The sequence below is a fragment of the Salmo salar genome, chromosome 16, assembly GCF_965601325.2.
Source record: "Salmo salar chromosome 16, fSalSal1, whole genome shotgun sequence".
Lineage (NCBI taxonomy): Eukaryota > Metazoa > Chordata > Actinopteri > Salmoniformes > Salmonidae > Salmo > Salmo salar.
In genome coordinates, this window is record NC_138306.1 from 19,758,856 (window position 1) to 19,776,222 (window position 17,367).

General features: G+C 43.7%; 1 protein-coding gene across 2 annotated transcripts in view; it reads right to left on the reverse strand.

The window, feature by feature from the left end:
• LOC106573315 (protein BANP) overlaps positions 1 to 17,367 on the reverse strand; it is a 72,613-nt gene that overhangs the window by 19,549 nt on the left and 35,697 nt on the right. For both annotated transcript variants that reach the window (XM_014148265.3, XM_014148264.3), the window contains exon 11: positions 16,467 to 16,511. In XM_014148265.3, coding sequence (XP_014003740.1) covers positions 16,467 to 16,511 — 45 coding nt within the window. The remainder of the gene's footprint in view (positions 1 to 16,466; positions 16,512 to 17,367) is intronic.

The following is a 17,367-nucleotide window of genomic DNA, read 5'->3' on the forward strand; positions in this document are numbered from 1 at the left end:
CAAACTGAAGGCTGCAGATTGTAGTCTGAGTGATTGTGTATACACTAACTGACCACAGCGAAACAGACTGACCAAGGGCCATTACAGACAGATGAATCGATTGTAAACATTCTGTTATATGCATCTGCGGTACATCAAAAGTTCAAGTCAGCTCCGCATAAAAAGACAGACGGCTGTGAAATAAATACAGATAGGCCATCAGTCATACGAACCCTGTAGAAAGACACTAGGCTTAATCTGTTTGTTAGGGATACACACATTCGACCCTAGTCATTTACATACAGGTGAAGCAGGAATGTCATGACAGTATGCTAGGAATGTAGTTGATACTAAATGAAAATGCTTAAGCTGGTATATGGGGGGGTGATAGGTGAAAATGAGAAAGCAGGTAATTCTGTGAGGTAATGAAAGACTGACAGGTAGATGTGGTGGGTAATGACCAAAAATAGTTGAGCTGGTGTGTGGAGGGTATTAGGTGAAAAGGAACATGGTAATAGACGAAGAGGAAATAAATGATAACTTACAACATGATGAATGAATTCAACAAGGCAGGTAAGTAAGGAACTATAGTAGGTATTGGGTGAAAATGGTGGAGCTGGTATGCGGTAGGGAGTAACAGTGTAGGTAAACATGGCAGGGCAGGTACTTAATAATTACCAAATAATTATTAATTGATTCTGACCTTGTTAGGTAAAGCGAAATTCCAAGTGTGTTAGGTGTAGCATTTGAGTGTCTACTAGTATATTTACAGTGCCATCGGAAAGTATTAAGACCCCTTCCCTTTTTGTTACATTACAGCCTTATTCTAAAATGGATTAAACAAAAAAAAATCCTCAATCTACACCCAATAATGAGAAAGCAAAGACATGTTGTTAGACATTTTTGCAAATGTATATATATTTTTAATCAGAAATATATTATTTACAAGTATACAGATCCTTTCCTTTGAGATGCAAAATTGAGCTCAGGTGCATCCTATTTCCATTGAGCCACTGATCATCCTTGAGATGATTTGGAAAGGCACACACCAGACTATACAAGGTCCCACAGTTGACAGTGCATGTCAAAGCAAAAACGAAGCCATGAGGTCGAAGGAAATGTCCGTAGAGCTCCGAGACAGGATTGTCGAGGCACAGCATTGAAGATCCCCAAGAACAGTGGCCTCCATCATTCTTAAACGGAAGAAGTTTGGAACCACCAAGACTCTTCCTAGAGCTGGCCGCCCAGCCAAACTGAGAAATCAGGGAGGGAGGTGACCAAGAACCCAATGGTCACTCTGAGAGAGCTCCAGAGTTCCTCTGTGGAGATGGAATAATCTTCCACAAGGATAACCATCTCTGCAGCACTCCACCAATCAGGCCTTTATGGTAGAGTGGCCAGACGGAAGCTACTCCTCAGTAAAAGGCACATGACAGCACGATTGGAGTTTGCCAAAAGGCACCTTAAGGACTCTCTGACCATGAGAAACAAGATTCTCTGGTCTGATGAAACCAAGACTGAACCATTTTGACTGAATGCCAAGCGTCACGTCTGGAGAAAACCTGGCACCATCCCTACGCTGAAGTATGGTGGTGGCAGCATCATGCTGTGGGGATGTTTTTCAGTGACTGGGAGACTAGTCAGGATTGAAGAAAAATGAACAGAGCAAAGTACAGAGAGATCGTTGATGAAAATCTGCTCCAGAGCGTTCAGAACCTCAGACTTGGAAGGTGAACCTTCGCCCCACGGGAAAACAACCCTTGAGTGTCCCAGTTAGAGCCTGGACTTGAACCCGATTGAACATTTCTGGAGAGACCTGAAAAAAACTGCAGCAATGCTCCCTATCCAACCTGACAGAGCTTGAGAGGATCTGCAGAGAATGGTAGAAACTCCCCAAATACAGGTGTGCATAGCTTGTAGCGTCATACCCAAGACTCGAGACTGTAATCGTTGCCAAATGTGCTTCAACAAAGTACTGAGTAAAGGGTCTGAATACCTATGTAAATGTGATTTCAGTTTTTTTATTTGTAGTAATATAATACAAAGCAAAAATCTGTTTTTGCTTTGTATTATATGTAGATTGATGAGGGGATTAAAAAAAAAAAAATCTATTTTAGCATAAGGCTAAACGTAACAAAAGGTGAAAAAGTCAAGAGATCTGAATGCTTTCCGAATGCACTGTAAGTGTGCAATCAAGGAGGACGGGGGATTCAAGGGTTGACTAACTCTTGTACTCTTCGATTATAGGTTGGGACTTCAATCCTTTATGAGAGCATTCTCAGCTGTGAGGATCTGAGTACACAGAGAGCAGAGGGGTTTATAGTTCTGGAACGTTGTGTGAGATCTCTACAGCGAATACAGGAAGTCTCCCAGGGACCACTTCCTGTCCCACTACTTGGTTTGCAAAAAGAGCTCATCTCTTTCCCAATTTGACATTCCCTGATTCCTCAAATCCGGTCTCCTCACCTTCTCCTCAGAACACATTGTAGGAAAAGGTCAGGATGTCACGACTTCCGCCGAAGTCGGTTCCTCTCCTTGTTCGGGTGGCGTTCGGGATCGACGTCACCGGTCTTCTAGCCATCGCCAATCTACCTTTCATGTTCCATTTGTTTTGTCTTGTTTTCCCACACACCTGGTTTACATCCCCTCATTACTTGACGTGTATATAACCCTCTGTTCCCCCCATGTCTGTGTGTGGAATTGTTTGTTGTAAAGTGTAAGTGCGCTTCAGACTGGTTTGCGACGGGTTATTTCAACCCATATTTTGTTGTTCTGGGTGCCGTTGGTTTTGCCTCATTAAACTGCTCCGGTTATTACCCAGTTCTGCTCTCCTGCGCCTGACTTCCCTGCAGCCAGTTACGCACCTCTTACACAGGAGGGGAGGGACTGTGTTCTGATCAAAAACACTCAAACTGTAGTATGAAATTATGGGTCTGACATTCAGGAAACACATCAACCACATTAACCCAAACACATGATAGAGATCTGTTAGCGATACGGCATAAACTACACACCATCTCACACTTGGAGAGTCAGACACACGCAGCCCCCCGGGGGGGACAATCCATTCAGTGCCATATTCTGACTTTTACACAGGCACGCAACACTTGCACTGCTTCCAATAGCCTAATTTGTGCTTTAGACCCAAGTTCGCACGCATTACGTAAGTCAAAATCACATCCACTTGCAGTGAGTTGTCAGAAAATAAAAACACACAATAGAAAGAAAAATCTAACTTGGCGAGAGAAACCACATAAATGAGAATAGGACCTGGTAGTTCGGCTGCTCTTAAGTGCATTAGTAACTGTTGTCCTCCAGCTTGTGTTATTGGGGCCCCTAAATAGTATTTCTTATTGTCTATCCACACCGGTAACATACTAGCGTGGCCCAATGAGTGTGTGTGTGTGTGTGTGTGTGTGTGTGTGTGTGTGTGTGTGTGTGTGTGTGTGTGTGTGTGTGTGTGTGTGTGTGTGTGTGTGTGTAGAAGGGAGGATTAGATGGCTGCATCAGAACAGCCCACGCTGTCTCCATGCCAAAAGAGAGCTGGAGGAGAAAATACAACGAACAAACAAGTCGGCTTAAATTCACTTCAGCAGAGTTTGCTAGTTGCGATGACCTTCTGAAAAGAACAGAAAAGTGGATAAATCTATCTTTTTTTGTTCTTTATGCCATAATGCTTTCAACAGTAATGGAGACAGGATACTGAAGAAATACAGTGTCGGGCGCAAGAAGGCAGAGAACCAAACAACAAATGCGTCTTAATGCAAAAAACAGCCAGAGAGGGCCAGATTGAAACACAATAACCAACTGTGCAAACAAGGACCTTTTTCCCAGCCCAACCTCTTTTTTGTTGTCCCAATTCAAACTGCACTTTTGGTTGCACATGATTCTGGTTTAGATTGAATAATGAAAAGATACAGGGCAATAAGACAGTTGTTAGAAAACAAAAGAAAGCATATTTGTTTTGTTAACTTGTACACAACCCTTCGATCTTCAACGGTTAAAGTTTGACTGTGCAATTGATCTGAAATAATGAATTATGTTGTAACCCAGGTCTCTGGCACTGGGTAGTGTGTGTGTGCACATTTATCTAAGTGCATGAATGCATGTTTTGTCAAAGAGCTCTGTTTCACTGCAACCCACAAACACACAAAGACCTACAAGCACACACAAACACTTTTATGAGGCACCGCTCAAATAAATCAGAGGCACCACTCCAATCTGTTTTCTATCAGTCCCAATAGAATCACTCATATCCTCTCAGATCTAACGTGTAAAAAGAAAAGAATAGAAAAAATAAACGTTTGGAGTTTGAGAGGTTGGAACTTCCTCCCTGCTTTATAGCCCGTCAACAACATCTGCAGCAGCTCTCCTGAGCCAGTCAGGACAGATGTGGGGGGGCATCAGGACACAGAGGGAGCAGCTGGAGTTGATGCTCCGAGTCCCCTTTCCTACTCAATCCTTCCAAAAGTCTGTCAGTCTACTGTATCCCTCTATAGAATACGATGTTCAGATGTAAACCCAACACTCAGTCACACTGAAGATCCTCTATTAGTTAAGCCTAGCCCTGGAGCGTCAGTTGAAAAATACCCTCTCCAAGTCAACTATCCCCACTAAATAACTTTCTCAACACAGATCTACAGTCGGATATTAATTTGACCAGTTATCATCACAGGAGTAAAATAATCCCGCAGTAGGAGGATTTGATTATAAAAAAAAGAGTTCATTAATTTTGATAGGCTAAAAATAGGTTACAGTTTAGGTGTACCCTATGGCTGTATTTCGGATACACTTGTACGTCGTAGTGAAGACCAATATCTATCTTGTGTTAAGCTATATAAAATGATGGTTGTTGATGTGTATGGCTGGCCTTCAGATACATTTTTGTACATTTGAATGTTGCAGTAGTAGAGTAGGACCTAGAGTAGTAGGACCTTTCTTCTGTTTGCTGCTTTAGCATTTGAGCGAGCAAGAAAGAGAACTGAGGGTTTTCAGTGAATTTATGCAAATCACAAGGCTCATTGGAATTTCTCAGGAAAATCTCAGCGACATCAGAGTGATCAAAATAAGATTGTACAGATGTGCTGTCTCCACAGCTGGAAAGAGAGCACCCTGAAATCCACCTGTCATCATCTCCTCAACTAATATTTTGCTTTGCTTATGAGTGGAATGCCTACCGGAGTGAATCAGTTCAAGTCATAGAACTAAGGCCAGGAGTTTTTCCTAACCACATGACCTGACCAGGAAAAACATGTAGATAACTACAAGTGTTTATTTATTTTTATCGTCAGGTGGCAAGGGAAAAACTCCTGGCACTATCATGTAACCACCATCTTAATATTCGAGAGAGGAGGCGGCAAGGAGTTAGGATGTGAGGAGTTGCAGAAATACAAATGAAAATAAAGCCCTAACCTTTCTAAATCTGTCCTAAAGGCACTTACTCTCACTCTCTCTGCTGCATATACTGTTTCTCCTCCACCCACTCGATAACACCATTCCTAAACACAGGCTTGACACCTCCATTAACACTAACCCTGCTTTATATTATTTTCTTTCTCTCCTCCAACTCCCATGCCTTTCAGTAGACTACAGTTTCAGTCAAGGCTAGTGTGGTTTTGACTAAACCAGATCGGTTTGAATTCTGATCCAGGACCAGTATAATCAAAGGCCTTCGGTCGGCCTCTGCGATGACTGAAATAACTTCTGTAATTTAGCAGGGCCTTTTTCTTTTAACGAGACAGGCCCCCAGTGTACTATATACACTCATGTCTGTTCTCTGGCTCAAAAATCTAGCTTGGCCTAGCTGATTGACAAATGCATTTTTACGAGGGCCTTTAAAATAATTATTTACAATGATCACTTTATCATGATTGTAATTAGCATGTTTGTTTAGATGGACGTGATATATATGCCGTAAAACTAAAAAAAATCGTTCTGACCTCCCGGCAACCTCTGGCAAACCCGCTCTGAGGGAGCGGCCGCACCCTCGCCTCCGTGCTTTTCACATGCCGCCCACATGGCGCACGATACAACTGTCTTACATGAAAGAACATCTCTGGCTTATTTACAGACGTAAATAAAAGCCTCTTTATCCTGATATAGAGGCATCATTCAGTGTTTTTACTGCTGTTTATACGAGCAGTCTTCATCAGAAAAAGAAAACAAAAGATGGACCCTTTTAAAGGGATCCTCTTCATCATCTTTGCTTGCTTGTGTCATCAAAGCGGGATGGGATGGAACATGTGTGTTTATTGGCTGTGTATTCTTAAAGGGATAGCACATCCAAAATAGATTTTGGGGTCAAATTCCTATTTGGCCTACACACACAACCTTGAGTTGTGTCTGTAGGCCAGTAGTGACCATATTCACAATAAACTGTTGTTAACTTTTGTCACAGCCAGGGGTTAGCATGATTAGCATCATCTAAAAAAAATGCATGTAATTCATGCTACCGATGTTAGCAAAGCTGCCTTCCAAGTCGAAACGTCCTCAAAAACAATTCAAACTAAGTTTGTTCGTTTTTTTATTTGCATGCTCTGAAATAGTCACTGGAACTTTGTTACGCAAAACTGGAACTATTTCCTTATGTATTCTCACAGCCACATCAGTCTGTTTGCTGTAACATGGACAATAAAGTTGTATTGTGTGCTTCCTTTTCTGTTGGGCACTCAGACGCAGATTGATTACCAGCTGCAAAACTCACCGGTGGCTTGATGGAACTATCAGAGCATTGGAATATTCAGATATTACTGCAACAAATAACATTCTCGCAGGAAAGAAAAGATGGACAGGTTCGTCTCAGGTATCGACACTTGTTACAGCTTGCAATGCAGCTTTGTTAACATCATTTGGGGGGGAAGATGCTAATCATGCTACCTCCTGGTTGTGGCAAAAGTAAACAACAGATTATTGTGGATGCCGTCACTACTCGCCTACAGACAACTTCAAGGAAGAGGAATGTTACCAAAATGTGTCAAATTTTCCCTTAGTCATGCATTGATGTAAATGAGACACTAGGGAAAATGTGACTATGGGGCCTTTCACACCTAATTGGTTTGTAGCGTTTTTTCAGAACTCTGGTGCGTTTACCCCCTAAGTTCTCTTCCTTTGGACTGGTGTGAACACTATCCACACTCGCGCACTAAACAACGCACCGTGGTTTGCTCAAAAAGGGTGATCTTGGTCCGATTCAGCGGCAGGTGAGAATGCAGTCCAGACCAAACACAGGAAAATAACCAGTCGTGCAGTATTACTAGTTGTTTGACTGCAAGCATTTGATAAAATGCATGCAGCATCATAACTTGATATCTCAGACATTCTGTGAGTAGCAGTGGATTGATGAGTGTATCCGATGCAGATTAGGGGAGACAGGGGCTATAGGCTACTGAATATAACCTATTCAAGTTGAAGTTAGAGCGGCTATTGCGAATTCCTCCCGCATGTTGTTGGAAGACAAAAGCGAAAGTAATATGAAGATTTGGACACAAGTGATGCGTCATGATAATCATAGATGGATTTAAGATTAACATTTGTGTCCAATTAACAAATTACTTGCATGGATAAGTGGTTTTGTTTAGGAATTGTAGTGGTTTGACAATGTAAAAGCAAAATGGGCCAAATAAAAAAAATACAAAGTAACAAATCAACTCTGATTCAAACTATAGCTCAAAACTATGTGTGAAAACACACTAGGTAGTAGTTATGATTAACCCCTAAATGGGGAATAGGGTGTAATTTGAGACACTAAGCCCTGCATCTTCATGGGGTGGCTGTGGGCTAGAACCCAGCAGGAGTCTGGAGGTTGGATGTGGTGGTGGTGGTGCTCCAGGCACAGTGAAGTTGCTACCAGAGAAATCTGGTTCTTGTTAACACACTACCAGGGACATCAAGTACTTCTCGGCCAGTACAAACACACACACACACGGATGACTCTCCCCACATAGACTTGCACTGAAAAACACATACATAAACATCAAACAATGATATATGCACCAACACTTACACAGCAAAGCAAAGACCAACTAGACAGACATTTTGGCATGCGATCTGTGACCTCCATCTATGATCTTGGAGATCTACAGAATGATCTGTGATCTGAGGGAAAGCCCCTTATCTTCCTCCCATAGGTCTATATGAGATAGCGCAGGCTCCCTAAAAACAGTTCCTTTGAAATGGGATCCTCTGTAATAGAACCAGCTTTAAATCCTACACTGCTAACATGCATGTTTTATGTCCCATGTTTAATGTATCTCTGTAAGTATATCACTCGGTTTCCAATTATCCAATTCCCTCTTCCCCCCTCCCCTCCATGGACATTATTTACGGGTGGAGCCATTTACTCCATCTTCAACTGTCTCTCTCCCCCCTCGGTCTCCCCCCTCTCAGTCTCCCCCCTCTCTTTCCCTCCTGCATTGTGGATCCCAAAATGCTCAACAAGCTCTCCCATGATATTATCAACAACATTCTTGGACAGGGAGAAATAGGACGATTAAATAGAAATTCGGGCTGTGGTCCAGTGGTTCGATCCAGAGTGTCTTATGTTCTAAGTCTGTGTGCTTAACCCTGTGGACCTCCTCAACATCTGCTCTGTGTCAAACATTAGTAACATTAGAGACATGGTGACTGAAAGTCCACACCTAGGCCTAATTTGTAGCAAACTCACTGCAGCCGTCTGTGAGAGGAACTGATGTCAACCTGCTATTAGAAACACACACACACCCCCAACAAACAAGCACAAACTCCTACACACGTGCTTGTGATCTCTAAAAGTGCACACGCACACACACACACACACACAAACTGCCAAATAGCAATCACTAGTTTGAGTGCAGCCATCTCCTGGTGCTTTTCTTGTGTTTTCTGGGCCATGAGCTAAGTTCAGTCGAGCCAGAGTCCAGCGCAGAGCCCCAGAGGGAAGCAACAGATTAGAATTCAGAGGGAGCTGAGTTCCAAACAGCCCTGCTACGATATGGTGCTGCTTCCCCCGTATCTCATCTCCCTCTACCTGTCCCATCCTCCTGCTCTTAATCTGAACCACCATTTCTCCCTCTCTCTCCCCTGCCAGCTTCCTCTTGTCCCCCCCCCCCATCCACTTATCGCTCCCGCTTTCCCCTTCCCCATCTCTCTCTCCCTTTGGTGTACAGTATACAGCCCCTGACAGACAGATGGGCCTGGGGAAGTGAGAGGGGATTGGGGTTCTGGACAGACTCCAGGACACACTGAGCCGTCCGGCCAGGATCACTGATCCCTGACCCGGTTCCCACTGCTGATCCACAACAGCAGAACCTCAGGATGTTCCAGGTGTTACGCAACATCTGCCTGACAGGAGGAGGCCTGGTCCGAGGCTCTACCGGAGGTTGCATGGGGGGAGTGTTCTGGTACAGCCTCAGTGAATGACACAGACTTGGAAGAAGGAGCCAGTAAATTTAGAGGATGATGTCTATGGTTATCTCCAGGAGTGAGATGTGGTTCAGCTCCTGGTGGTGTGAGGTAAGGGTGTCTAGTGTGTGTGTGATAGAGCCCTCTCTCTCACACACACATTCAGTGTCCATTAGGGTATGGTTAGATGGTTAGATGGTTATGGTTAGAACAGAGCAGAGAGGACGAGAGGACAGAGTATTTCTTTATGGTTTCACAGGCCAGCCTGCTCTTCCAGCATCATGAATAAGTTATCGGACTGCTTGGATCCATCATCCAGCCCTGCCAGGACCTCAACAGCCAAAGACTGTCAATGAGGGATGGACACACATTCGAGCGCACAAACCTACAGGCATGCAGGCGTGCACACACACAAACACACACACACACACACAGGGTAAGTGATATACCATGCTGCAGAACTCTTAGCAGGCAGGAAATGTCCAGAAACTATGGCAGTCACAGTAAAGTGGAGAGGATGGAGAGGGTAAGATGGGGGCCAGTCTCTGTCTGTCTTGTTTTGGCCAAAACCCTCTCTCTTAGTTTTCCCCTCTAAACCCAGAGCAGACTGTAGACCCTCACCCATTAACAAGACCTGTGATAGGGAGTCACAATCCCCAGTATGTTACACAGCACTGCAATGACTCAGGCCTATACTACAACTCTTGTGTCTGGACCATGAATACACGCCCCTTACACAAGCCACAATCCGCCGAACGACCACTGTGGATCCCACCGCCACAGAAACATCAGTCACCGCATGAAACATAGCATCCCCACCGAACCTCAGAGGGCAGCAGTCAGCAGCTGTGTGGAGAGGAAGTGAGAGGTGCGGAGGGAAGCACCCAGCTTCTGCCTGACAGGGCCAGTCTATGTATAGCAGAAGGAGAGGGATGGAGAAAGGGAGGGATGAGCGGCCCAGATAAGAGAGCAGAGGAGGGAGGGTGGAGATGTGGAAGTCTTCCAGCAGTGTGCTATAAGTTACACTAACATAGCCTGAGTGAGCAGTATCCCACTGCACTGGAGGAACAATGACATCACAGAGACTAAGTGTAGCTGTAGCCTGCCAACTCAGAAACAGCCTTGTAGATTGTAGCAGATTCATTCACAGGCCCAAATGGATATGCTGCAAATGGACAACCACATTTCTCTATGGTCTTTTGACAATCTTTGCTGTGACCTCACCATGTTCGAGCATTACCAGCGCCCAATGAACAGAACACAATCCGGAATGCAATCAAGTAATCAAGTTATTTGGATAAATCTGACTTCACTTATAGGTGTCTTAACTTAAACTGTCCATACACACCATTCACATGCATATATTCTGTTATGTCTTAATTTCTTGTTATTTTTTAACTTTTAGATTATGTGTGTATCAGTGGTAGTCAGTGCCGTTTAAGATGAGGGAGGACAATATTTTTTTTTATGAACATGGCCTTATTTCTATTACAGCATATTCCATTCACCCAGCTCAAAGTAACATCGATAGGTTAAGGCTAATAGATGACACTCACATTTTCATTACAACCTAGCCTGTAAATTAAAGTTTACAACGTAGGCGCACAGGTCTTGAGAAATTTGAGTAATCAAAGTGACAGACCGTGACATTCATTACCGCCTTGCACACTCTTGCCTGCATCTATCTGATCTAAGTTGTAATCATCAGTCTAACAGTTGCAAACAAGAGTTTCTATTAGCGAAATTCAGGTATATTTATCCCATTTCCTCCTGTTTGCTTCCGTTTAAAAAACATTCGTCAACAGAATCTGCAGAATGAATACAGCCCTACTCACACGCAAACACAGTTCATTTTAATAGAAGCCACATACAAACAGCATGATCTGCTCGTTGTATAATCCCTTCTCGCATCTGCCCGCTCTTTTCCCCTCCACTTGTGGACTTCAGTGCACAACACGTCAGCTGCGTGACCAGGCGAAAAAAACTTTCCAAGCAAACCTTCATATCATAACCACTACACACAGCCTACATCGTTGTCACCATATCAACTAACATCATAGCTAGTCAACATAGATACCTGAACTAATGCGTCAGCAAACCCGCTACAATCATGCAGTACAGTGTACAGTCAGTAAGCTGTTCAGCGGGCCCAGGTTGCAATAAATTAATAAAAACAAAAAATTACCTTGACTTGGAAGAGCTCCAGTGTTGGATAGCCATAGACAACCTGGCTAACACAGCATCCCTCTCTGTTTGAGCAGGATGTTTGAGTAGGTTAAACTAGCTAGCTGCATTCGCTAGCAAATTAAGTGAAAGTGAAAAAAATACAAAAATATAGCTAGCTCTCTCTCTTCATTTTTGAATACCGTAATTTCCGGACTATAAGCCGCAACTTTTTTCCCACGCTTTGAACCTCGCGGCTTAAACAATGACGCGGCTAATATATGGATTTTTCCCGCTTTCATTTTTTTTTCTACAAAAAACACATTCTGTGACGTGCTCAGTTTTTTGCCGGCATGAAGCTTTCATTAGACCAATGAAATTGCCTAACGGGTTAAGGTCAAACAACTTTTTTGTTTACTGTTGAGATTAAATCGAGCGCTCTCAAACTTCCCATCATTCTGATTACGGTAGTCATTTTGTCACCCTCATCATGGCAAAGACACGGAGAAATGCATATGATGCAGCTTTCAAGTTGAAGGCGATTGATCTGGCTGTTGGAAAAGGAAATAGAGCTGCTGCACAGGAGCTTGGTCTTAATGAGTCGATGATAAGACGTTGGAAACAGCAGCGTGAGGAATTGACTCAGTGCAAAAAGACAACTAAAGCTTACTGCTAATTTTTTATTTTTTGTTACAAGCCGTGTTTCGTTAAAGCCTATTTATTTTTGTTACAAGCCGTGTTTCGTTAAAGCCTATTTATTTTTCTTACAAGCCATGTTTCGTTAAAGCCCGTGTAAAGTTCATTTGTTTCAATGTACCGGTAGGCACCTGCGGCTTATAGACATGTGCGGCTTATTTCTGTTCAAAATAATATATATATTTTTTAATTCAGTGGGTGCGGCTTATATTCAGGTGCGCTCAATAGTCCGGAAATTACGGTAAATAAATTTGTTCAAAACTGTTGAACTATTGTTTTTCTCTCACTTTGAGTCAACTACTCACCACATTTTATGCACTGCTAGCTAGCTGTAGCTTATGCTTCAGTACTAGATTCATTCTCTGATCCATTGATTGGGTGGACAACATGCCAATTCATTTATTTAATTAGGCAAGTCAGTTAAGAACAAATTCTTATTTACAATGACGGCCTAGCACCCCTGGGCACAACCCTCCACTAACCCGGATGACGCTGTGCCAGGTGTGCGCCGCCCTATAAGACTACCGATCACGGTCAGTTGTGGCACAGCCTGGGAACGAACCAGGGTCTGTACTGATGCCTCTAGCATTGCAGTGCCATAGACCGCTGCCCCACTTGGGAGGCCTATGCTGCAAGAGCTCTGACAGGTTGTTGGACGTCCTTTGGAAGTTATAATTACTGTATAAGTCTATAGAAGGGGGTCAGAACCATGAGCCTCCTAGGTTTTGAATTGAAGTCAATGTACCCAGAGGAGGATGGAAACTAGCTGTCCTCCAGCTACACCATGGTGCAACCCCAGAGAGTGCTGCTGAGGCTACTGTAGACCTTCATTACAAAACAGTGTGTTTTTAGAAATGATTTGGTGATGTGAATATTTAGTATAGTTTTATTTAAAAAGGCTAACTAATATTTCACAATAAAAAAAAATTAAAACAGAGAGGATGGTCCTCTCCTTCCTCCTCTGAGGAGCCTCCTGTCATGACTTCCGGCGAAGTCGGTTCCTCTCCTTGTTCGGGCGGCGTTCGGCGGTCGACGTCACCGGTCTTCTAGCCATTGCCGACCCACCTTTCATTTTCCATTTGTTTTGTCTTGTTTTCCCACACACCTGGTTTACATTCCCTCATTACTTGTCGTGTATATAACCCTCTGTTCCCCCCATGTCTGTGTGTGGAATTGTTTATTGTCAGGTTGGCACGCTTCCGGCTGGTTTGCGCTGGGTTGTGTTTTGTACCCGTGCTTTGTGGCAGCCTCACTTGTTCTTTGGGCATTTGTTTTTGTGACGTGGTTGGGTTCTGTTCAAATAATTGCCTCAGTAAAGTGCTTTGTCCACTCATCTCTGCTCTCCTGCGCCTGACTTCCATGCACCAGCTACACCCACCGTTTGACACCTCCACTGGTATGTGTTGTTATTCGGTAGATATTGCTGCACTGTTGGAGCTAGAAACATAAGATTTCGCTGCACCTGCGATAACATCTGCAAAACTGTGTAAGCAACCAATAAACTTTGATTTGAAGTGACTCATAAGTCAGAAGTGACTCACGCGCCATTCTTATGTGCCTTTATATTCCATGTGTGTGTGTGAGAGAGAATGTATGTGTCCTTCCTTTCATTTGATCTGGGTTGCATCCATGTTCAGAGCAATTACACAAACACAAAAACACCACGCTCTCATATGAACAATACTGACCGAGTCAGCTAGTGCTATTCTTGTCTCACTCCCTGGGAAAACACACCAGCAAGGAGGGAAGATGCCATTGAGTCACTGTTTGTGCATGTGTGTGTGTGCCATGTGTCTGTGTCTATGTCTATGTGTGTGTGGGTGTGTGAAAAGCCAGACCTGGAACACAAGGCTAGAAGAATGGACAGTGTGTTTGTTTTGGCGCGGGCCACATATCATTTTACAGATACAATACAAAATACAAGCTATTCATGGATTGCAAGTTTGGTCACAATATTGTTTTGAACGTTCGTTTTGGACTGATGCCCGACTGAGCATTCTACTCAATGCATCGTCAATGGGCACTGATGAAGATTCCATCAAAAGTGAATTACAGTGGCTTGCAAATACAATGACATTCAAAATGAGGCAATAATTGGTAGAAAAACCTTTTGATGTCACCAGATTGACTTTAGATGCAGTATAACGTTAGCTAGCTAGCTAAGATTGGGGGTAGGCCACCGGATTTTAGTTAGCTAACATTAGTATTGCCAGCTATTTCTGACAAACTTTGCTAGTTAATGGCAACACTGCCATCTGTCAAAAGTAAATTTGACAACATGATAACGCTGGCAAAGTTGTTTCCTACTAAATATGTGGCTTATCAACACTTTAGGGCACCACTATGGCGCCACCAACAGAGGGCAGCTTGAGAACGTTCAAAACAATGGCGTGACAGAGGTGCAAACTACGAATAAAGTTAAGGGGGAAAAGAAAAGAGAGGGTCTTTATTGGACAAGGCTTCCATGCTCTGCCAGGGGGATAGGACCCTGCCTCGTTAAGTCCCTATACACGGCTAGGGTACTTCCCAAATGGCACCCTATTCCCTATGTCAAAAGTAGTGCACTATATTATAGGGGATAGGGTGCCATTTGAGACGCAGCCTAGTTAGCTACACTCTGGCACTGTGAGGGGCACTACGATCTAAGACACACTCTGCTCTTCAATGCACTACACAGTGTGTTTACACAGAGTGGCTGGATCTAGTGTTAATGGCAGAAGGTGTTTTACAATGTCATCAGAGTGTGGGGAGGGGGGATGCATTTGATAGTCTTACAGTAAAAGTGTAAACAACGAGGAACTAGCCATGACCTGATAAGTGAGATGTACTAAATAAAGCAGAAAGACAGAGTTAACAACACGTTAGTGCTAAATAACATTGGAAACAGAGTTGTACCACTACTGTATAACTGTTTTCGCTTTTGTCGGCTTCAAAATCAGAACCAGTACCAAATTGCAACCGGAGCCAAGATGCAAGAGAGAAACAGGAATGCTGCTGTCAGGCCCACCGGACTCAACGACCGGTTCAACTGAGGACGTGAGTGTGTCTTAGTCTCAGTGTGTGCCTTCTCCATTGTCATCGTCAAGCCAAACATTGGCATGACAAGAGAGCAGAAACAGACTCATCCAGGCTAGCTCTAAGCCAGGTAGTCTCGCAATCAACACATACTATAATTTGAGAATCACCGAGTTCAATGAGTTATGGAGATACCGAGAACAGCTGGAGTTCAAGCTAGGTAAATGACAAGTGATAAACTATTATATTGTGGAAAGTACCATTGGCACACATAGGGGCATTTACTCTAGCCTAGCTAGCCAAGTCTAGAGTTTGGAGTAGCCAGGACTGTTGGAGTTCCTTACCTAACATTAGCTGCTCTCCAAACAATGACAGCACCTTGGAATAAGGGATGAGCTAATTGGCTGAAAAATAGCTTGGGTTTAGTAAGGGCAGAACTCATAAGCTGAGAAAGAGTTAACGTCACACAAATGGTGCTGTGCACACACGCACCTGTCCTCAGAAAGAAAAACAGTCTAGGTAGCGTGAGAAAGAGAGCGAGCCACTTCCTCTACAGCCAGGCTTCTAGACAATCGAGATCATGAATATGAAATAATGCCCTGGTCTGCACAGCGCCCATCTGTGATGTATGATCTGCGATCGTCACACAGCCCTGGTGCTTTGATCAGGAGGTTCCCTTTGATCCCAGAGGAAAGAACAGAGAAACAGGAAGAACAGAGCCCTCTGTACTAAACACACCATCCTCTCCTCTATCCACAAAGAGAGGAGAGAAGGATGGAGAGATGGAGGGGGGGAAGACTGACAGGAAGTTGAGAAAGCATGCGAGACAGACAGTGAGAGAGAGGCACATAAAACAGAGAAAGAGCAAGAGAATGAGAGATTAGAAAGAAAGACATTCGAGAGACAGGAAGAGCCAGAGAGAGAGAGAGAGAGACAGACAGAGTGAGAGGCAGACCAGACAGGGATAGAGAGCTAGCTCCTCTCGGTGCGCATTTAAGAGGTCTGCAGGAAAGAGGGGGACCAGCACACTGAGTTAACCCAAAAGTAATGAACAATCTGTGGGAACTTTCAACCTTAAACCTCCATGGGTCGTGTTCATTAGGTACCAAACTGAAGAAAACGGCCTGAAACGGAGGAGCTACCTGGACTTCACGTGTTCTGTTGCAAAATGTTTTAAAATGTTTTCCGTAATGAAGACTGAGGATAAAGTTACTGCAGGGGGTGAAGGGACTTACCTGTCCATCCTGCCCAACATGCACCTGGTGGATCTGAAGGTTCCCCTGAGAGAGAGAAGAGAGGGGTCATTCAGACAGCCTGAGAGCATCACAGTCTCACACACATTTTGTAAACACCCACTAATCATACTGCATAATGAACATACCAATCACAGCATCATTCACTCACACACACACACACACAGCATAAACAAATCACACAGACGCCATGACATTAACAAGACCACATGAAAAACAAGCCCAATTTAGCCTATATTCCCTGTTCTGTTTTCACTCCTAATTCTATTTCATATTCAATGCTGTCTGAGCTGCCATATGGACAGGCAGCATGGTAATCTCTCCCAAATAGCCTTATTTCCTTTTCCAACATGCTGAAACCAATGGCTTTGATGAAGAGGCCCCTGTTTCTAATGAAAACGCACACTGAGCGACAGTTGGGAAAAGTGGGATTTTGTTGCTAAGCTTTGAACTCCCAAAACAAACAAAATCATAGAGTGAAAAAATGTATTTTCTGGCATCCAATCACAAAGAGCAGGAAAGGCTTTCAGAGCTTTTCTTCCTCAGTCTCTCTCAAACTGTCTTCCTCCCTGTGACTTGGTTGTACAGGTTAGGAACCTCCGTAGAATACCTGGACGATGTGTCAGCCCTTTGCAGTGCAGGTGTTTGTTTGTGTGTGTGTGTGTGTGTGTGTGTGTGTGTGTGTGTGTGTGTGTGTGTGTGTGTGTGTGTACACACACACACGATGGTTGCATGTATGTGTACGTGTGTGTATGTATATGTCTACTCAAGTGTGTGTGCGCGCGCAGTGTCGCCTCAAAATAAATCTCCTCCCCACATCTTATTAAAAATATTTAACTATAATGCTGAGGCAGATAATTATTTCTCAGACACTGTGTGGTTC